This window comes from Malurus melanocephalus, unplaced genomic scaffold, assembly GCF_030028575.1.
Source record: "Malurus melanocephalus ecotype Western Australia unplaced genomic scaffold, MMel_1.1 scaffold_63, whole genome shotgun sequence".
NCBI classification, from domain to species: Eukaryota; Metazoa; Chordata; class Aves; order Passeriformes; family Maluridae; genus Malurus; species Malurus melanocephalus.
The window spans coordinates 230116-254017 of record NW_026623295.1 but is presented as its reverse complement, the minus strand read 5'-3'; the positions used below and the strand labels follow the sequence as shown (position 1 = coordinate 254017).

Genomic DNA, 23902 nt, shown 5'->3' with positions numbered 1-23902 from the left:
GGACTACTATTTTAGGGGAGGTGGTAACCTCCATCGTATTTTTGCTACGTGGCAGCAACAGCTCAACTGAGTGTGATTCAGCTCTCAGCTTTTCAGTTTCCAGTCTGATAATTAAGATAAACAGGCCATGGTTTAAATGACTTTAAAAATCAGGTTTGTACTTTATGATGCAGTGCTGTGAGCTGCACCAGTTCAGGAACTGCTGCTCAAGCCACTAAACCASTCCTGATGGAGAAGGAAGAGGGCAACACTTCCTGATACAGCAGTACAAAGGATATCTGGGAACTGCAAAATCATCAGGTCTCCTGGTTCAATTCACTGAAGCTCATCTTTCAAAAGCCTTGAGAAGTCTGCAATTTAAACTGACAGCAGGGTTGTGCATTTCCAATGAATGTTCCGTGTTTTCCCTACTCTGACAAAATCACCATCCTATGAAACCACCTCACCGTGAGGATAGCTGGTAGGACTGAGCTGAGATGGCTACTTGCAGCCAAGCACCAGAATTAGGTATTTATGCATCACAGTGTGGCTGAAAGAGCCATTTCCYGATTCTGCCAATTCCTCACTGTGGAAATTCATCCAACATGAGYGGTCCTGTTGGGTTCAGCTGAGTTACTCATCTGAATATGAGGTCAGGAGAGCGTGCTCAGCTTTGTAAAACTGTTCTGCATGCTAATGCCAGTGTCCTGAGTGCTCAAGGAGCCCTGCTCATTGGTTACTCTGTCTTTCCTTTTCCAGGTTGATAAAGTGCCATCACCCCTTGGTGACTGTGGTGCCTTGGCAATGCGTTCTGGTGACATGCCACGTCCCCATCAGCCACACGTGGGTTTGATGGGGGACTGGGCTCAGCCTGCAGCCTACTTTCGTCATGCAGGCTTTCACCCTGCCATGGTTTCCCACATTATCACCCTGATATAGCTTCATCAGATGCAGAGAATGCTTGAGCCTTTCCATCTCTTTTACTGCACACCATGCTCTGAAAAGGATGCCAGAGCTCAGGAAAGAAGGTGCTTGCATCCCTGCCAAGACTGGGACCTCTGCAGGAAGAGGTGGAGCTGAACCAGTGGTGGAAAACTTAAGGGTAGAAAGTGTGCATCTGCATTCCCACAGGCTAAAGGGGTAAAATCCCTTTTTTCCCAATGTTGGCCTTTAAAAAAATTAATATTTAAATTATATTCTTCTTGCACATGCCAAATAGAGAAATGTTGGAACAGGAAACTCAGAAAAACATACAATATTGGAAAAACAGGACTTGCCTTGCCCCTTAGCCTGATTCCAGGGCAGGTCRGGGGCAAGTTTGATGTCAGCAGTGGAGTGTGCTGAGGCAAGAGGGACCACTCCCAGCAGGACATCCCAGCCTGGATGGGGCTGGGGGATTCATGGAGCAGCCACGCTCGGACACGGCTGCACCTCTCTGTGCAAACACTCCCTCAGTGAGGCAGGGTGGGATCCCTCTGCCAGCTTGGGATGAAAAGGCAKTTTTTTGCAAACCTATCACAAAAACAAGCCATAAAGTCGAGGCGAGAGTCCTGCGCTATTTATTTTTAAAAGAAATGCTCTGTTTACTTGGCTCGGCTGGATGGTTTTCAATACCCATTGTGGATAAAACACACAGATAAGCTGTGGTGCTTGTAAAGGAAAGCTGTGAGTCTTGGCAAGTGGGGGTCATTACTGCTAGGGCTTCTGCTGTTCTGGAAACTTTTGGAAATCGTTCAGGGTTCTTGGAGGAGCACRCTGGCTGCCTAGCACTCTTTAGGAATTCTGGCTACTAACAGTCTTGGCCTGAGGCACGTTTCARTGCTAATTCTCAAGAGAAATGCAGATCTATCCTGCCTTTCTTCCAGCTACTGTTTCGCCTGTCTGCCTGGCATGAGTGCACATTTGATTCGCAATTAGCAAGAGTCTGCAGAGATTCAGAAGTCTGCCCTGGTGGTCCCTGCTGGGCCTTATATTGCAAGATCTTCCTATATATTTTTGCAGCATATAATTGCTWCAAAGATGTAAAATAACTTCATGCAATTTCTTTTTTCTTTCTTTTTTTTTTTTAAAGCACTTTATAATGCTATACCTTGAATGCCATGTGAAAATAGAAATGAGATGCAATTAACTCGAGTCTGCAGAGATTCAGAAGTCTGCCCTGGTGGTCCCTGCTGGGCCTTATATTGCAAGATCTTCCTATATATTTTTGCAGCATATAATTGCTACAAAGATGTAAAATAACTTCATGCAATTTCTTTTTTCTTTCTTTTTTTTTTTTTTTAAAGCACTTTATAATGCTATACCTTGAATGCCATGTGAAAATAGAAATGAGATGCAATTAACTCAAGAGACCTGGTGGAATCTGTGTTTAGAAAGATTTTGTCATTACCAAATCCCACTCTTCCTCATGGCATTTTCTGTATTACAGTCTTGCCTCAGCTTTCATTTAGGTTATTTCTGTGACCATAAGTGCTGAGAAGAACATGTATCTGAATATAAAAGCTTCCAGAATCTAAACTGCTAGTCCGTAGAATATATTTGTCACCAGATATGTTTGCAGATAAATGTTAAATGTGGAACAATGTCCCAGCTTTCATAACAAGCATTAAAAATATGAAATAAGCATAATTTACTTTTCCTAATGGGTACATTAGTTATATGCATCTGTCTGCAGACATATTCAGACATACATGATGAAAAATCTATACCATAAGAATCATCAGCATTTTGAATCTCTGCCACCTAAGCAATTCAGATCCCATAGACCTTAAATTGAAAATACTTTACCAAGCCATCAAATATGTTAGTTTAAAGTTTATATAAAAAGCATTAAAATAGGTCTCAAAGCAGAGACTRTGCCTGTGCAGAACAGGACTGTGCAATTTCAGTGTGTCCAAGCCACATGGTCTATAGAGACAACACGTATTTGTGCATACTGTGCTTGCACACAATGCACTAATTCTTCCCTAGATTTACAGATTTAGGACCAGATTTTGCTGTGTAACTATCCATCTCACCATCCTTATAAAACAATACTATCAAATATACTTCTCAGTGTCAGAGTATATCTTAGTATCATAGAAGGGGGGGGATAATCAGATTCACAGAGATTTGCTTCTCACTGTTTAAATAAGTGCATTGATAACTACTTTTTTTTAATGCCATTATGATAATGCCACTATAAGTTTGTAATATACTTACATCTGTATGAATTACATAGGAGATGCCAAAAGGTTTTTTTCAATACTAATCTTAAAAGGAAGAGCTGTTTGTTATAGTTAACTCCCCCAACATTTTTTTTCTAAATTCAGAGCAAAGCACATATCATTGATATCTGTGTAGAACACATAAGAGGAAAASTTACTCAAGACATGAAATCCAGTGCTGAGTAGTATAAAATAAGGATCTATTTTCACTCTCTTTTCTCCAACTCTGTTAGCCTAATCAGAGCAGACAGACAGGCCACGTAAGGTTATGTCTTGCTCACAGCATATTCTGTGGTCAGACTCCTATGAATTTTGGAGGTAAAGCCATGAGACTTTCAGAGCTAATGCTTCTGCCTTCCTTTTCCCTTAGCATGCCTAAGCCAGCATTTTTCTCCTGCCAAAATCACTCACCTGTTCCTGCAGGACTTTAAGCATTGCTTGTGTATGCGTTTGCTCTTCCTTCGCTTGCTCCAGTTCGGATTTTTTGTTATTTAATTCTTCCTGTATGCTCAGCAATTGCTGCACAAACAAAAKAAGTTTCTGGTTAGCATCGTCTGGATCCAAAGAAGTTTAAAATCCCCAGTTTGATAAATCCTCATTTCAAACAATGTTTTGCAGTCTGCTCCTACATTTATTATTGTTGCATAATATGCTGTGTCTAAATAGACCAGAGGTAAATTATTTTCATCTGCATCTCCTTCTGCAGCAGTGCTCCACAAGTAATGCATCTGTTAATGTGCATTAAGCTGTTACATTAAAGCAGAAACTCCTGGTACAGTATATCACCCACAGAGTGACTGTCACATTCATCTGAACCAAAATCTTATTTGTAGAAGTATATGCGGTGGTTTTAATAATACTGGGGTAAACACTATGGTACATAAATAATTTAAAAGCACAGCCCTTTAATGTAATTAGTCATTGGCCCACAGCCATTTTCATTCTATGCAAAGCAATATTCTGGAAAGCTTTCAGACTGGCTTGCCAAGAAGACAAAAGCTTTTCTTTTTTTTTTTGTCTTGTGCTGCGATATTTTATTAGATCAGGAAGACTGATGCCCTMCAATCAATATATCAGCCAAGAAGACTGCTGATCTACTGTCAAAACAAAAAGCTATGACCAAAATCTATTTTTATGAAGAGAATTCTGGGATGAAGGAGGATATTTGAAAGCCCACGTCCCCCGGTCCTGGCTAGCTTTAGATTTTGCATRGATTTATTGTGACTGTCAAGAGCAGGTCAGTAGATTTAATTAATTCTGAAATAGTTATATATTTTTGTATTGATGTGAAGAATGTTAGACACTGATGAAAAGCAAGAGCAGACAAACAGGTTAAGAAAAGACATTATGGTGTTTTCCCTTAGTGAACAAGAAAGGAAACCATGATTTTCTGGGGCAACATATTGCTTTTAAGCACACTCCATTTTAAGGACTAATTGAACTACTAATTGCTTTACTAACATGCATTGCTGATCTAACCATGTACCTACGTCTAAAGCTTAGTTTATGGCYGTGCTTGGGGCTGCTGACTGACTCCTACTGATGTTGCAGGTGTTCAGCTCCCTGGAAAGTTACAGAGAGCAAACCTAGAAAAAGCCTTAGCCTTGTTCCACTACACTGGAAGTCCCAGGCATCAAAGGACAYGGTGTCAGCATTGTTTTCAGAGAGACTTGCAAACAGATGACATTTCAGAGACTGCTGGAGTTATTGGTAGTGTATTTCTGTTGTAAGTGAACATCAGTATGATGGATTAATTCAGCCACTGAAGTAAAAATACACGTGRGTATATGTCTGATTATATCTCACACACTCTACAGTCCAGCTGGTTAGCTTTTTGATGGATCATGCCTCCTGGACTGTTCCCTGGGAGCCTTCATGAGACATTCTGGTATGTGTTTTCACTCTACCACAGCACAAGAGCATTTCAAATCTCAAGATTATTCCATGAAATAACTAGGTCTCCTCCACTGAGGCTCATGCTCAACCAACTTCTGTGTGGAAGCTCTGCTTTGGCATTTCTTGACCAGGGATGTGTTCATCTTGCCTGCTGGGTACTGCTTCCTGCATTTTCAGAAGACACACTGGATTTGTGTACACTGACATAGGTCACATGTGATACACAATGCAGGTTCCTGTGCAGAAGGGAGCATTTAGTTATCCCACATAAACTCATAACATACCATTAAGTTTCAGCTAAGATAGTCCTAGCTGATGTCTGCAGTTTAAAAAGAATGGGCTCCAGTCCTCAAAAGAGAAGCAGACTACACAAAATACACAGWAAGATACCATAAGCCCTCTCAAGGATCACTAGCTGAAACACCTGAGGTTTGATAAGCAGACTGTCACCTCACAGCAGGCAGTGAGATGTCCTCTCCTTTGCAGCTGCAATCTGTTTGACCTCATACAACACCTCATGAGAAATGAATCTTTGCCCCCCTTTCAGAGTCTTCTTGGAGCAGTTGTGTCCCACCAGGGTGGCCACACTCCACCTTCACCCTGGTTCAGAGACTTTTACTCCAGCTTCTGGGGGAAAACCTACAGGCCATCCTTCTGAACATTAATTCACATCTGGAAGATCCCAAGCAAGTTCTCAGTTCATCTTGCCTGTAAAATCTTCTCACTACTTAGTAACGGTTACAAAGAGGAAGCCAAGACTGACTCTTGGGTGGAACTTGTTTACACAAAAGAACTGAAACCTCGTTCCCCATTCAACCCACCCCCTCCCCATGGCTCTTCCATGACCACATTTTACAAATTGCAGATCAGCTCACAACCTTCTGCTGTTTTATTTTCACATCTCCCACTGTGATCTCCCTCCATGATTCAGTCTAATTATATACCTCTTCCTTTGATCCCAGCTTTTCCTGTTTTGAGTTTAAGGCAATTTTCCCAAAACTGTCCAAGCATGGGAGGAATTGGTGTGGAAGACACTGAGGAGCATGAGAGAGGGAGGGAGATGTGATGCTCYGCATCTTTGTACTTGGCTCTGGACCAGCAGGGAACAGGAATCCCAGGAAAATATCCAACATTCTCAGTTTCCCTCGGGTAAGAGAGTGTGCATTCTCATTGGTGTATGAGCTACAAAAAGCCTGACATGAGCTAAAACCTTCCAGCAGTCTCAGYGGTTAAACTGCCAGCTACTGAAGGCTTCCTGTGTGTGCACAGGCTCAGACTTCCCRAGACAGTAATTGTGTCCTATTTTCACAGGGCTGGAAAGCAGAGAAACTCCAACCAAGGTATCCTATTCCCAGAAATACGTGGGTTTTTCATTCACACGACTGGAACCTTCCCATTCAACCCCCAAAGATGTCCAAATTATTTAAAATTTAGAGCCATCCTTTGGGGGTTTAACTTTCTTTTTTCTCTGTCATATTTATCTCTAAAAGCCGCAGAACCTGCTAATTTTGCATGGGTCAGGTTTGGATATTTCTTTTTTCTGAGTGGTTGATGCAACCACTGAGAAGTAACAACGAATTATACCTGCCAAACAGAATCTTTTTCTCTTTCAGTCTCATTTTGGAAAATGAAGAAATAAATGTGACAGAAAAAAATATCAGCATAAGACAGATGAACAGCCTGAAAAATTTCAGCACGAACACGTGATGTTTGGCAAAGTTAGAAGCCAATGGGAAAAGGATCTTACGCTGGCAGGAATGAAACAAGTTTCATAACAGGGACTGCTGTCATGCCTGCTTATAAACAGGCAGGCTCTCCATAAGGATTATAATAAATGATGCCAAGATGAAGGTATTAATTATTCAGAATTACTTTTTTTTTTCACACACATATATGTGCTTATTAAAAATTGATCCTATAGATATTTCTCCTGCCCTTCAAATTTCTTGCAAGTGTATACCACAATCAATCAAAATACAAAAATATTCTTGGTTTTAATGATTATGCTCTCTGATGCTGTTCCACCTGCTCTGCCATCTTACACAGCCTTTTTTCCTGTTTCCCTGTGTAGGAAACCCACCTACCACACCTACGGCCACCACAGCTATACAAGTGTCTGTTCTTCTGATCTTGTCTCACATCTCTGGCCATTCCCTATAAGCCCTGATGTCCCCAGCTTTGTGACACAGTCACGGCATTCAGACAGCAGTTCCCCAGTTTTATCAGGCAAAGGATTGATTTCAAGGCTAAAGAGCCAGGAAATAGCTGGCTGATATTTCTGCTGTCTTCCATGTCCTCAGTGTGAAATTCTTTGGGTCTGTAAGGGTGCCCTGCATGTTATAGAAGTGTCTTTTCCCTGAGCCAAAATCCAAGTGCCAGGAAACAGAAAAGCACATCACAGAGCTCATCCCAGCTCTGGTGATCCTGAAGAGAGACACCTGCAGAACTCCACCAGCAGCAGTCTGGAAGCTCAGCTGGTCTATGTGYAACCAGAAGTGTTTGTCACCATGGCTGCCAGCTTGACCCTAGGGATGAAGCATGTAGTAGCACTAGATCAGACTGCTGGACATCACTAATGCCCTCTTACTGGTATTTCCAGAGAGGAGATGGGAAAGCAGATAGAATTAACCTCCYGGTTGTCTCTCCAGAGAACAATCAATACATTTTAGACCCCCCCCAAAAACCACAGGGCATTGTTTATGGGGGCAACTTTAGAACTGCTCTGTATAGAAAGCTTCCTTCATTCATGAGGACAAGTCCTCCCTGTGCATAATAAGCGGGTAGCTAATTTCATTATATGGGGCAGAAGAGGGAGTGTGTTTTATTTTGATTTTTTTTTCACACATTCCCACCTCCCAGGCTGAATCCCTGCCAGAGACAGTCCAGTACCACCCATATTGCATAGATCTCAAAGGCGCAGACAGAAAATTACCATCTTAAACCAATCTTCACAGCTTCTGAAACATTAAATATAGATGGCATTATTGAAGCCAGCTGAATTACTCAGGCTGTGTACAATGCAGTGCCAGTGTGGCCAAGAATGCTAACAACTGAACAGCACACACTGCCTCGGAATATATGAGAAGTCCTAAAGGGAAAGTAATATCTTGCTGTTGTGTAGCACTGTGCAGCCATAAAATASTCCTTCYCTTTTCTCTCCTCCTCCTTGCCCAYGGCTCTTCATTGCTCCCCAAAAGGCAGCRTGCATTCGAATATAAATTATGGATGTGCCTACAAGTGTGGTCGCATCCCAAGCCTAGTAGGACAGACCAGGATCCCGTATGGAAAATATGATTTCCAGCATGAAACCATCAACTTTGCATGCAAAGAAAAGGGAGGCACATCACAAGTGACCGCAGGGCCTGAGGCTGCACTTAGGATGCTGCAAGGCTGACAGAATAATGAAAAAGGAAAAGCAGCATTTGCCACAAGTTTAGCAGTTATACTGCCCCTGCTATTTTGTTTATGATTTTCTCTCCAGCTGCTTGAAATGAAGTATGAAAAGGTTACAAAGACCTTAAAGAAAGGGCAGTAAAGAGGAGCAGACAAAAGAACAGCTCTGGGGTGGGAGCACTGACGTCGATCACAGGTTGTGCAGGCACTTTCAGCAAACCCAGACWTTTCAGCCACAGGAAGGAGGCACCGATTCTCCCTTTTATGGAGTAGCTGCAGAGTGTCCAGAAATGATCTGCTGCAAACATCTCTGAAATTAGTGTCAGTCAAAAGGGATGACCTTACACAACTTAACTGAGCCAACACAGTTCAGTGGTCATCTTCAACACCCAGTGAKCTCAGGCAAACTGAGTTCTCCTGCCCATATGATGTGTAGGAGAAACATATTCATATTGCTCTCCACTTGCTACTGACAGAAAATATATCCCTACACAGGAAAAATGTATTAATTAGGTGCCTAAAAAGAAGGTGAAACTTATGTGTCTCAAATAGGCAGGATGTATCCCAACCAATGCTGCTTTTGTCAGTCTCAACGACATCAAGGCATACATGTAAAACTGTAACCCTGGGAAGCAGTTSTCACTCGTGCAAAAGTGAAGCCCTTTCCCCTAAACTACACTAGAACCAGAGATTTGAAAAGTATGAAGTCACAGGCATTCAAAATTAAAGCACTCACTTATGACCACAATTTCCAATGTTTTATTATATTTTTTCTTTTTCTCCAACCTAAACTTTGCTCTGTCTTTTCTAACTTATTGTGTACACAGAAAAAGAAGGCAAGATTTGGCCAAATGGAAAATGACAGAAATAAAAAGGAAATTATTGTTTCAAATTTCTTAGAAGCTAATCACAAATACAGAGGGAAGGATGGCATTTCCTTGCAGAATCTTCCTTTGGTAGGAGGAAAAGAAATACTGAAATGAAATAAGCCAGTTGCAAAATGAAAATAAAAATCCCACTCCCAGTACTCCCATGGAATGTCTGGAAGAGTGTCTTTCTCTTTTTGCAAAGACAGACAAGATTTCATATCACAAATGGCCAGCACATGGCAGGCTTGAATAATGAAAAAGTGACTTCCCAGTTGAGCAAATATGCATTAGTAACAAGACGCTGATGAGGCCTGACAAATCACCAAGGAAACAGGAGAATGTGAAAGACAAGTCAAAGAAGCTTTAGAAATGAGCCCTCAAGGAAGTTAGCCATGTTGCAGCAAGGCATTATTAAAATAAAGAGTGTGATTGTGGGTTTGGGTTTTTTTAGGGGATTAGAAACACTGTGTAAAAGTGCAATGTTTCTCATCCCTGCCAGSTCTCAGGGACTGGCTGTGTCCCTGGCTTTATGGATGGCATTATTTGGATGGATCACAGGGTTTGCAATGGCGAAAGAGGGCTGGTGAAGATCTGCACGTGGATGAACTGCCCAGCTCCTGCTTGATGAGCATGCACCTGTAAAGTGAGTTTTCCTGGCTCTCTGGCTGGAGGCAAAGACCATGCTGAACACATTTGCTCCACAGGTTAACCACCTCAGAGGGGCTGGGGAGCTGGACACACTCCTGATGGGCGAGTGCATGTGGTGGCACAACAGAACAAATCTGTCCAGCTGCTTCCTTAGGGAGGCGCTTTCTTCAGTCAGCTATGGACATTTACAGCAAATGAAGAAATGACCAAGCCCTTAGGAACCTTACAGAATCAACCCCCCCTGTCAGAATTCTGAGAGATTCCTCTCAGAATCTTTAAACTTATTAATAAGACTTACTTATCACTATAGCACCAGGGATCCCACCCTGGGACTCAGTTTCACCCCAAATTACACAAGSCCTGCAAAGAKGAGAAGCCTGATCACAGACCATTGYAYCTCATCAATAAAGCTCCCTCYYAYCYTTGCTCAGTGAGGTGRTTGGAATATTACACAGCCCTYGACTTTACTGGCAGTGGTGGATCCTGATCCTGATCAAAGAAAGCAGGCTGACCCCAAACGAGCATAATTTGCCCTCTGCCCTCATATCTGTCCTACAAGGCAACAAGTTGGACAAGTTGGCACCTTGCATGATGCACAGTGAGAAGAAGACATGATCACCTAGTCAAAACCTCTTCATCTTCTCCAGTCTTTCACCTGTACTGTCCATTGTGGATAACTCCTCACCAGTTAATGGGGCAGTGTGATTCCATCTCTTCTTTCACAGGACTGAAAATGAGCATGATAKAGCATGCCTTTTCTCAACAAACCAAATGAGATCTTTTAAATTTTGATTTCTTATTCAAGAAAAAAACATTTTATTTATTTTGAAGTAGAATAAAAATTTAATTAGAACAACGATATTATGGAAGAGAATCMATTTACCCAGTGTAATTTCCACTGCAACACAATTCCTAGTAATGGAAACAGAGTTCCTAACATTGATAGCATCAAACACATTTGGAAACTCTAATCAGCAAGCCAATGCTAGTATTTAGGATCTTTTAAAAAATTCATGTAAGATCACTGGACTGTAAAACTTGAAAGATTTGTCCTTCGCCACCACTAGACTACACAAGCATGTTAATGAAGATATTAGTTGATTCATATTTTAAATAAAATGTGTGCACCCAATTATTTCTCTCTGAAGGGTTTATTCTTGCTGCCAATCTCAGTCTAGCTTTACCAGTACCAGCAGGCAAAATGATGCTACTCTCCTCCATCTTACCACTAGAACAGCTGCTGGGAATATGGTGCCTAAAGTATCTGTGGGCCCTTATTTACACTCCCCTAATATTATTCAAGTGGTGGTTGCAGAAGTGGGAAATCAAACACTACTTTCATTAAAGAGAGGTTGTTAAACAGAGAAGAGAGCCCATTTGGCTTGTCTGAGATCTGGTAAATAAATAGCACTTAATTGCCAGCTGCTCCTTTTTTTAAAATATAATCAGAAAGAGTAAGTGTTTTCTGGAAGTTTAAGYATGGCTGGAACTGTACAGAGCCCTGGAAAGCACAAGAGAACAAGAGAACAAAGAAAACACTTATGGGAACATTGCACTCTCTTCTGAGATATGACACATTTCTTAACCAGGTTTTAAATATCAACTACTGGGTGAGATAAGGGACAGGCATGGAAGTGAACATCTGGATGTTGAGTTCAGTCTCTCACACTTAACTTGCATCCATTCCCTACAAGGTTATCAATATTGCCATTACAACTCCAGTATCACTTTCACAGGAAAAAAAGAAAGATCTAAGTGGAATTCATACTGCAAGGCTAGCAATTAGAAACTTAATTATTCTGGCCWGTTTATTTACCAGGTAAAATGCAAATAAAAGTGATGTATTTTTTAATCACTTACATTTACTCTTTAATGCTGCTTTGGAGGAGAATCAGTTTATATTTGTGCATAAGTACATTGGGTGGGTTGTGTGCTGAATAGATCTTTGGTGAGCAAGAGGTAGACAGAATAAAAAAAGACTACAAATCTCCTCTGCACTTAGGCTATATTAATAAATACAGCCATAACATGCTCCATCTATTCAACAATGATCCTAATTTCAGCACTAAACTGCTACTAGAACCTGTATCTTTAAAGGTATATCACTGTTATAATGGCCATGGCACTCACACAGCACCAGATTCAGCAATTTTCAGCTGCCAGCATCTGTGTCTGTGACTTCTGACATTTCAGAAAGTTTGCATGTGACAGAAAGGAATGGCTGTGACAGTTAACAGCATGTGAAGGATCTCAGAGCTGCAGACCTCGATGCCAGCTGAGGCTYATTGGAACTTAATAGGTGCTAGACGGGTTAAAAGATTGATGAAGAAAAAAAGCCTCACGATGCCCYACCCTTCTGTGTGTTGCAATCTCCTACAAGAAATGTGCTTTTTGTCCCTGCTCCCATGAAAACAGTGTGGACCATGGGAATAGTAATTTCTTCTACTACTTGTATGAGAAAAAGCTATGAAAGAAAGGGAAGACCTGAASGGTGCCACCTTTGCTTGTAGAAAAAACATTCTGCTGGCTCCATCTGAAACTGGATTGGCTCTGCTCCAATGGCTGGGAATGGTAGAAATCCAATTAATTTCAGAGGCAGCACAGTGAGGCCAACACYAGTTACCTTTGGCTTTTCTACTCAGAAGAGTTACTCTGTTTTAGTGGTACATGGTCCTGCTGAAAAAGCTGATAGATGCCTCTTGTGACACCTCATTTAGACAAAGGGGTTGTAGTCTGTCTCTCAGCGATGGTATTGTGGAAAATGTGTGCTYCCCACAGCCTGCATCACCAAATATGTCCCCTGACCACCCTCCCTGGAGGSAGCAATGAGTGTAAGGAGAGAGCTGCAATTCCTACCCTCCCAACCACAAAAGTGAGGCACATCACAGACCAAACAGTCCTACCCTGGGTGAACACTGATAGACTGAAATGAAGTTTAGGCTGGATATTAGGAAATTTTTTTCCACTCAGAGGGTTGGGAAACATTGGAAGAAGCTGCCCAGGGAAGGGGTGGGAYCACCATYCCTGAAGGTATTTAAAAGACCTGTAGATGTGGTGCTTAGGRACATGRTTTAGTGGTGGACTGGGCAATAACTGGGCTAAATGTTGAATTTGATGATCTAAAACGTCTTTTCCAACCTAAATGATTCTGTGAGTTGATGATTGCTAGTCACCTGGTATTTATCAGAGCACTTTTAAAAAGGTGCATCAGTCTCAGATGCRTGTGCTATTTATTTCACACGCTAAATGATTAGTGAACTGCAAAAGATAGTCCTCAGAAGGTAGGAAATGTCAGRAGCAACGCGGCCTTTGCAGAAAGACCTTGAGTTGCATATTGAAGAGCAAGGACAGGGATGTATTGAATAGGTGATGATTAACTGTGCTCTCTGCCTGCGGCGCTGAATGGGGAAGAGTCTCTGAGGTACACAGAGCAAAATGCACAGGCTCCATCCAGCCAGGTTCTGGCAGCTCCTGGCTTCTGACTGCTCAGGTTCACAATCTGCACTGCAATTCACATTAAATTGGTATTGTTTGGGATGAAAAAGAAGACAAGAAAAAAAATGGACTTTCATCACGCTGCATCAGAGTGACACCCATGAGGGTCATCAGTGGGGCCAGAATACATTCAGTCTCCTGCTGAGACACRCSGAGCYGAGTTGGTGRCACCCACAGCACCCACAGCARTGCACCAGCCTTTCTGTCAGCCCTACACACACCACACACCTCTGTTCCCTTGGTTGTTGCTTCCCAGCTCCAGCACGAATTTTCAGAGAGGCACTGTGGCACATCCCCTGCTGATGCAATAACCCCATAGCTGGGCTTTAATGCACCACTGCAGCAAAGGGGAGCTGTCACTGCATGTTAGGAGTATGATCCCAAGCCCAGCCACTGAATCAGGCCCCTTAGGGGATGAGGGCAATGAGGTGCCTCTTGCATGTCTCAATACACCCCAGCATGTGCAACAGCAGACCTGTAGGCACTTGTATCTAAGAATTGTATTTTCTGGACTAAACATAGATGGCAGCATAATTTAAATGGGGATTTGTGGATGACACCCTTGCCTGCAGGAGCTTAAATTCAGCYCATCATGCTCAGGGAGTTATGAGAGGAAAGAACATTATCATACATTTTCACGATGCAGTGAAGCACCATGCAGAATTACCAGCCCATTGGCAAATGTACCAGTTCAGGAATCAGCACAGCTGTACAAACACGGCCCCATACCCTGGCAAGTTARGCATGGCAAAAAAGGTAGAGCTAACTTGTTAAATTAGAGCCAGGCTAAAGGAGATGTGCTCTGTAGACCTAGGACTAWCTTGAGGCGTAAAACATTGCACTGATGGCTGTGCTATGGAAGTGGTTCATGAACAACCCTGGATGACCAGTAAAAATCCAAAATTCGCTCGAACACATGCTAATGAGTGTCATCTCCTGTGTGGCAAACTGACATTTTTTCAAAGGCCTGCTAACACTATCAGCTTCAGACAGATTGTATAAAGGATCTGGAAACCACATCATTAATTCAGTAGAGACTCACTGTCAAATTCTGAGCCTTTGTTTCAAAGCATAAAGGTGGCAAGTGCATTTCTTCAAGAATTGTATTTGACATTCAATGTACAATAAAAGTATATTTTTCATGCTTTGTTCTTGGAATGACTGCAAGATTKTGTTGAGGATTTTTTCATAAGAATTCTGCTTGCTATTCCACTTGGAATATGCTCAACTAAATGGTTAAAATTTGGAAAAAATATATACCCACTGAAAATTGAGCCTTATAATTTCAAGCATTAAGCAACACTACTAGGCAGTATTTTCTGCATTACCTATAGTCATGTATCTGGTAAAACATTTCAGACAGAGAGACAAGATTAAAAAAAATTCTTACAGCTGTGCTGTGAAGTGTTGCAAAAATAGTTACAACTAAAACATCCTTTCTTGTGATCGCAGACTTTTTTAGAGGATACCAAACACTGCTGGAAAAAGAGCCATACAAAAAGTGATCTTCTTGGTATGTGTGTTCTCATATAGAAATAAATTGAAGGCAATACCACCTATGCAGCAGTGACAAGTTAATTCAATTTCCATCTCAAAATCAGGTAAAGTGTATCTCATTTGTTACCATGGATACAAGACATTATTTCCATTTGTTTGAGATCTCACAGTGGGTATGAAATTAAACTGTGACACAGTTTTACGGAGGAAGTTGACTAAAGCCCCCATAAGTTCAATGTCATTAGTCCAAAGGATTTTCTTTTTTTAGACACAGCAAATAAGGAGGTTGCTACTACTGCCCATAAGATACACTTCATAAGCGAACATCTGTGAGATTTTCCTGATGCTATTTTGGATCARTGGGAGCGATGGAAGGGAAAATAAACATTCATTTTATCAGTCCTGCGAATATAGGGAAAAATCCTGAAAAACATCCAGATGGCAGAACTACATTAAAAATACATTGSTGTTGTTTTATTTGCTATTGTTTGGCACCACATATATTTACAAAAGAATGTCTCGATTCTGAAAATATACCCAATTTTTCTCAGATAAATCTGCTTTTCAGGCTGTAGCTCAAACTACTTGTTCTCTAGTTTTCAGAGTTAGAAGAGGTGTATGAAAAAGAGGGGGAGAATGAAGAGAAAAGAAGGAGAAATATKTTTTTTAATGCTGACATATATGAAGGGTTCAGGAAATCAGTGGCATTCAGTTTACCTTGTCTGAAATTAATTTTAATATATACAAAAAGATAAAAGGGAATACAGGTCTTCTTGTTAAATTATTTATACTCAAGTCCTGGATATATATTTAATATTTCATAGTGAAGCTGATTTCCATAGATGCTGAGCACCTGCTACACTGATGGATTTCAGCTAAGGTTGTCATCTCTCAACATTTACAAAACCAAGCTGAGATAAAACTGAGCCTACCTAAATCAGAGGTTTATTTCTACATATTCATGCATTAACTGCATGAAAATCACAAAGGTTATGGGATGTCATGACTATGGCTAATTACTGAAATCCAAAACCATCATCCAGCTGCTTAACTGACTGATAATTTCCCACCAAATATTCTGAACTTCACCTCCTGTGCTTCTGTGTTGCTGCTCTCCTCAGCATATTGTCAGACTGGATTATCTGCAGTGCCTTCCCCAGCTCCTTGGGCCATCTCTAATTATATCCCATTGGGAGCAAGTGGGTCTGACCCTGAGATGGTGMACGACAAAAATTGAGAACCTCACAGCAAAACTGTCACGAACATAGAAACTCTCAGAGGAATAGGGACTACAGTGTCCATGGCCAGCTGAACAGAGAGATAAGTCAGTCACTTCGTGTTATTGATTTGCATTATTAACATTTGCTTGAAGTTCAATAAAAATCTATTTAAATTCTACAGACTTGATTATGCTTCTTCCGGACTCTAGACAGYAAATTATAATATGCCAAATGGGTGCTAGAGCTCCAGAATTTTTATTTAGTAGTATTTTATGCCTACTTTTCTCTAATTTTAATGGAGAATTAGCACCAGRATGAAATATAGCACAATCTTTACATATGGTGTTAAATTTAATAAAACCAGTGATATTTAAGTATCCATTTATACAAGGATAGGATCACGAACAGACCTCAAGCTTATCTAAAGTATACAGAAACCTCGAGTATTTCTGATTAATGACTTAATTCYGAAGTCTGGGAAAGATTTTATTCCTGAATTATCAATTACTTATTTTCAATTTTGAAAGTATTTTGGTCAGAATTCTTCCACTATACAATAAATCACCCCGATTTTGCAAAACTCTGCAGGCTTACAGGGGCTTATTTTGATATCAATGTGTGTGTAGGGTTGCCCTGTGCTCTGTTMCTGGTTGCTAGTTGGGATTTGGAGACTTGCTGGATTTGATGGGTACCAGCACAGCCATGCAATTCCTAACCCGACAAGGCAGCTCATGTGTAAACGGGTATCTCCTGGGTTTTGCCATACTAAAGCAGTTTAGYACAGTCTGGAAGTGGGTACAACTTGTTCCCGTCTGGAATCTAATAATCTAATGACAGAGGAGCGCATGTGATGTGTCAGGGCACAGAAGAAGGGAGCCAAATTAACCTGTGCAATGCCATCTTGAGAAGCTCCACTCTAGCTGGGAGCACAGCTCGGGGCTGTGTGAGCCCCTGCCCTTGTGTTCTGCCCTGCACCAGCTGAACACACGTGCCTGGGCAGGGSAGATGTGACACACGGGCACGCTGGGTGAGGGCTGCACACGTGTCAGTGGACACATCAGGCAAAGCAGCCTGGATGTGCTCGCCCAGACTCACCCAGCCCSATGTCAGGAGCACACGAGCAAATAAGGGATAATAATTATGATAAACTGACACCCCTTGCCCCTGCAGGGACACATTGCAGCTTCTCGTTGGCTGGTGTCAAGAGAAAAAGCTTTTTTTGCTGCACTAAACCACTTAAAAACTGTCTAAATGAAAAGGTTATGTCCATGGGTCAGCATAAATGATAAAAGCTTAGGAAACAGCACTGATGTTGCCAACATTTGCAAGTTAAGGAGGGTAGTCTGGACATGCTGGAGATGTCTCAGTCATTCTCAAAGAAAAGCAGAAAAAAATATGCAGATGAATGCAAATGAAGACACCACAGAACATTGACTATCATACATTAGACACATTTTTTTTAACTTTTGTTCAGTACCAGGGCCAGTTGAATTGAGAGGAACAGAGTAATTTGCTTCTAACTAGCAAATGCACAAGGAGTTTTCTAAAATGATCAATGTGTTTGCAGTTTATGAATTCCTAAAAGGACTATWCCTAAATATATCCCCAAATTCTCCTCCCTTTTCCCCCATCTAAAGTCCCTATGACTTTCTGAAAAGGGACCTTAATAAATAATAGTCTTGACTACAGCCCAGCTGCATGGCAACACGTTCCTGAAACAGAAGACCTGTTTTTCCCTTCCTGAGCAATACCTGCTGCATGCCTTGCATTGTCTGCTGCAGGAACTGCAGCTGCTGGTCCTTCGTAAGGCTTTCTTCAGTTCGAAAGAGCTGTCCTTTCTCCTGCTTCAGCAGCTCCACTTCATTCCTATAAGCATCCAGCTGCCAYCGAAGACTATCGTTCTCTTCCTTCAGTGCATATGCTTGGGCRGCTAGAGCTAAGAGAAAATGAAAATGTGAAAAAATCAGTGAAATGGATTGTTTCTTTTCAAATAACACAGAGGGCATTGTCTGGAGAGATGACAATACAGCTGAAAGCCAGTGAGACATTTCGGAGCTGAGAMAAGACCCAGCAGAGCTGAAAATGATTAGGTTCTGGCAAAGATTGTTGCTGGGAGGTTATTTCCTGGGATGGAAGAAGCCATAAAGTGACCCTGGATAATTCAAATGCTACTTGCAATCTGGCTGCTAAATTTAGGCTTATATTTTAGGAAGAAACTGGCACGCAGTCCAAGGGCAAGGCACTCACCAAATTTACAATATTTTCCCAGTGATGTTATAGGAACTGATACAGCCATTTAGTATTTATGCTTGCACAGTGCCCAGATGTTCCAATCAGGTCTGTGCTAAGGAATTTTCCCAACGTAAAGTCTCTGGATTTAGTCCCACGAGAGAGGAAACACAGAAATTTCTCTCCAGCCTTGCTATGAACTTCATATCAACAGTCATGAGGAACCATTTAGACAGAAAAATGATGTAATAGAATAAAATTATATAAAATGCAAATGCTGTAAAAAAGTGTTGGCASTACGAGAACATTACTACATTAAAGGCATTGAAAGACACTTAAGTCATTTCCTTAGGAAGCTCCATTTGGCCCCTTTTCAATTTAGAATGGCATTTTTATTATCATAACTGATAGCAGGTGTTTGTGAAGAAATCGATTAGTATGCAGGGATGGAAATTACATTTGCCAAATGACTTGCACAGTCTGCAATATAAGCTAAAATTTGTGTAGCAAAAGGCAGAAGGCTATAAAGCATGGAGTAGGAACATTATTTAAATAAATTATCTGAACATAAATACATATAGGGAAGGGTGGCATTCATTAATTAGGGATGTGGCTATCATCCTATAGAAGAACCCACTCCTGGTAGTATTTATATTTGGCAGCAGCAGTGGTCATTTGGCACAGCAAACTGCCATACTATGCTATTTTCCTTCTTGGAACCCCGTAACACAACAACATTACAGAGCAGCTGTAATTAAAAAACAACAATCTACTATCGCCAGTTCTATCAGCATTTGGTAACTGAAGCACATAACTGATTTGCATTCCTGATTAAATGATTTCAGGCTTGGTATCACAGAATTCTTTCTTGCCCACCTACGACAGCAATATGGTTAAACTCCAAATGACATGAAATTGTGTATTAACTCCATTTAATAACAGGCAACTCTTGACTAGACCTTCCACAGCTAAAGAGTCCCCTGKTCCCCATGATAACATGATTCAGCACGTTTGTGAAATTATACCAGCACTTAGGTAGAATCACATAATATTTCATTAGCAACAAAAATGTTTTATCTTTGGTAGGTCAAGTCTGCCTTGATCTCAGAMAATCTTTACTAATTTTAAAGTAGTATAAACGCATTATTCAGAATATAGTCAGCTACCATTCAAATACAGACATGGATTGGTTATTGCACCTAATTTGGATATTTTACAGAATCTCTCTGCAAGATTTAGCAAGAGCTACAGTATTGTTACATCAAATTAAATTGTTCTGAAAAGCATGTAATCATCCTTCCATGACAAAATTTACCCTCAAGAAATTGCACTGATGAGTCCAATGGGCAAATAATAGGATGAAATACTTTTTTGTTTTTATTTTTCTGAGAGCCAACAAGCTGTAATAAAGAAAAGGATTAAACAAAAAAAGAGGCCAAGCAAACAGAAATATCAGTCAAAAAAAACCTCAAGTCAAAATTAAATTGTTTGTGTTGGAATAGACCTCTAAAGACGATCTAGTACAGCTCGTGCCTTTATCTCACCATCCTCATCCTAAAATATTTCTTCCTTATACCCAATCTAAACCTACCCTCTTTCAGTTTATAACTGTTTCCCCTTGTCYTGTCACTTGCCCTGGTGAAAATTCTCTCAGTCATTTGTGCTCTCTTAMTTCTACCAATTAGACTGCCACAAAAATTACGCATTCTTGGTTTTTTTTTTAAGGAACACTAAATTCTAGCCAAAAACTGCCTGACAACAGGAATAGAGACCATCACRGATGTACTCGAGTTTCTACAGTGGCTCGGGAGCAGTAGCTCATCTGCTGCTTATCATCTATTCCATGTCTTGAAAAACTTCTGTGAGCTGCTGTACAAGTGGAGGGCATGAGGCCGGTGTATTTCCCCACTGAAATGTGGGTTCTGACCCRGAGGAAGCTGAGGTTCAGGCTGCCTTATCTGGAAAGGCTGTGTGACTTTTTTTAGTGTCTCACTACAACCTAACTGGAGAATTCCTTCTCCTTTTTGTAGTCCTAGGTGAGTTCAGGCTATTAAATGGGGCTGCAGACAGCAAGAGGTGTCTGCTACAGGGTCAGCAAAATAGGAGAAATGAAAGGGGCCACAACATCTCACAAAAACCAGTAACCTGTACGTGATGAATCTGTTAGAGTAAAAAAAATAACTAATTCAAATGGAACAAGTCACAATATATAGGAGCGGTGAAGGGAGCCTTTCATTTACCCTGTGGGAATGCAATGCAGTTTTTTTCCTGTTAAAAAAAAGTTCAGAGATGAACCTCTGAATGTGCTATTATTTTATGTTATTACTTTAAAAATTATATTAAACTATATATTATTAAAATCTGTATAACAATAATTACATTGCAGTGCTACCTAGAATCTCCATGCAAGGCTGGTGCCTTGCTCTTTTCTGCAGATGCCAGAAGACAAAGGCTGTGTCTGGAAGCTGTGACAATCTATTTTAAGATAAAATGAAAACATCCCAAACCACCTAAAGTGAGAGATGAAGAATACAGGAGAGATACATTTCTGATAGGCAGGATTCCCTCAGGTGTGCGATGCCTTATCAACGTTATTATACACTTGGGTGATCATCCCAACCACTCCTGGCAGAGCAAATAACAACAGCATCCAAGGCAGAAATATGTTCTTAAATAAGGAAGATGCAACACATACAGTAACAGTCTAACAGAGTATTAAGTGGCCAGAAGCTTTAAAATAAATGAATTACAGATAGGAGTCCACAAATTATGTGACATTAACTATACATTATATCCTCTGCTTTTTAATTTAAAGCTACAAATAGTCAGTTCCTAACATGTGTGGACAGAATGTTTAACAGAAAAAGAGAGTAAGTCAGAGAAAGACATCTGACAGCCCCCAGGGTGTCCAGCTTATTCAACATTGGGTAACTGTTTTAAACAAAATCAGACWCATTCTTCGTGTTGACCTAACATAACTATAATTTTAAGATAYTTATGTACTCATGCACCAAGATTAAAATAACTCTGAATTCARCTCAATGTATGTTTTGATTCCAAGCAAAATATCTATTCTATAAAAACATACGATAACATATTTTAAATTATCTTTCATTTACAACTATTWGATATAATGATATGTGATTCATTATATAGGATATAGAGAAGGGTACTTCATTGAACAATTAAAAATAGAGGAGAATTTTGGGGGAAAGAGAATCTGTATTTTAAAAAGATTTTTTTTTTCAAATTTTGCATAAGTTTTAGCTAAGAGTTCACCAACAAAGCTGATGAATGTAGTTTTAGTTGAAAAAAAAAGTTTGCTCATCTCATCTCAAACCATTTTACATTTGGTAGTTCAGATACTCATCTACAAAATCCCTCTCTGAGGTACACTAAAAAGCATCTTTGGATAAGAAGACAATGAATGCTGAACGCATTTACAGAAGAACTATGTACAAGGAATCTGTTTCAAAAGAAAATTCTGAGAACAATCTCAAATAGCTGCCTGTGCTGCAAGTAGAAGAAAATATTCCTACCTAAACAAACACAGCTGGAAAACAGCTCAATATTCACTTTACAGCATTCTCACTGAGGGATGCAAAATGATACCTGCCAGCCTCAGAGAAGCAGCTGAAGGAAGATTAGACATATATAAGTGAGAGAAACCTTTGCATTGATATTTCAGAGACTTCCAAGAGGTTAGTGTGATTTCTTTGTGCTGAGGCAGAAGTGCTATATTCAATTTGGCAAYAGCCTCAGTGGCAAGATAGACTCCATTTAGCGGACCCAGACTAGAGCCAAATCAAAAAGACACCCTCTTTAATACAAGAAATGGYTCACTGATTAAAAATCCATGAAATCTAAGGACATATTCATTGACAGATGTCTCAGAAGATACAAGCAATTAACTTTATTTTTCTAGGGAATCTGCCTTGGATACTTAGGAGGGTGTGCTCTTCCTGACTAGCACTGATCTGTGCCTTTTACTTTCAGCTGGTGCTCAGCAACTACGTTTAACCTAATACATAATAAGTCCCACTTGAGCCAAAGCAGAATAATTCTTCACAGATGATATGGGGTAATTGTAGTCTTTCATGACCCCACATCATGTCACAGTGGCCAGGAAACAAAGCTAACACCYCACATGTCTGAATGTATTTATTTATTGAGGACATTAGGGAGAATTCAAAACTTTCTACCATTTCTGCTAATGCACACCTGCACTGTGCATTTCTCATTAGATGATGCCTTAATAACATTACAGTTAATGTTAATGACAGTCTACTAATTTGCATACTGAGGACACACTGAGCTGAAAAGCATAAGCAGTAGGTTATCTCAAGAGCCTGAAGAAATCTGAAAGTAGTATCTGAAAAACAAATTACAAACACTAAAAATAGTAACGAGCCTGTAAATTCTGCTAGGTCCTCCTAGCAGAACTTCTTCTATTGTTTTTATTTCCTGTAGATTCTTCTTTATTTGTATAGAAATAGATCATAAAATGTGGAACTCCTGCGATGTTTGTCCAGACTTTTGCTAAACTATTCATCAGAATTTTTCAGGGTTTTTGAGCTTTAGCTGCTCTATTGATATAGAGAGGCAGATGAAAACATAGAAAGAGCCCACTCCCAAACCCTCCTGCCATCTGAATTCCACTAATGCCATTATCCTGATTTCCCAGCTTGCAAATAARGGTTTAAATGATATAATGCTCCTTTTGATAGCAGCAAAAAGACAAGTGTCAAAACATGTCAAAATAATGGCTATTATGGTAATTTTTTTTCATCACCCCCTTTACAGAGCATTTTCAATGTCAAAAAAGCCATCTTTCAAGACACAGCTACTTCTTCAAAGAGTTTTCAGCTTGAGGGACTAAACAAATGTGAGTGGAGAGAAATAAAGACAACTATAAATACAAACAATAGAAGTTATCCCTGGCCTCTAGCTAGCCTGCTTATTTTTCAAATAGGTGAACTGTGAAGCAGTACAAGCAGGGGAAAATCACCAAGGAAAAATGTTTCAGGAGGATCTGGAAGGGTATGAACTGCAGTTTGATTCTGCAGAAAACAGGGTAMATTATACAATAATGGCATTTGTCATTAGTAAGGAAGATGGTCTTTGCGAAAGTATAGAGTGGATAGTCCTAGGCCGATAGAGTGAGTGACATTCCTGCTCACAGCAGGGATGTTGGAACTTGAGGATCTTTAAGGTCCCTTCAAACCAAAACCATTCTGTAATTCTGTGATTACAAGCACATGCACCCACTGGACGCTCATTCATTTTTACCGTCTAAGGCTCTGCTTAGTGCTCCAGCCAACTGGAAATTTAACTTTGTKCCAGAGTCTGAGGGTCCCAATACAATCACTCGGGCAGGGTGTGTGTGAGGGGATACCCATCAGTAACCCCACATCTTGGGATGTGTGGCAAGGTCGTGTTTGCAGGAGTTGTCCAAGGTGCTGGGRAGGAG

The 23902-nt window shown here is 40.5% G+C and overlaps 1 protein-coding gene across 1 annotated transcript in view; it reads right to left on the bottom strand.

Moving 5' to 3' along the window:
* Positions 1-23902, bottom strand: part of ENOX1 (ecto-NOX disulfide-thiol exchanger 1) — a 239577-nt gene that overhangs the window by 22722 nt on the left and 192953 nt on the right. The window contains exons 11-12 of the mRNA XM_057366309.1: positions 17955-18139; positions 3597-3704 (exon numbers count right to left, since the gene is read on the bottom strand). Of these exons, the coding sequence (XP_057222292.1) occupies positions 3597-3704; positions 17955-18139 (293 nt within the window). The remainder of the gene's footprint in view (positions 1-3596; positions 3705-17954; positions 18140-23902) is intronic.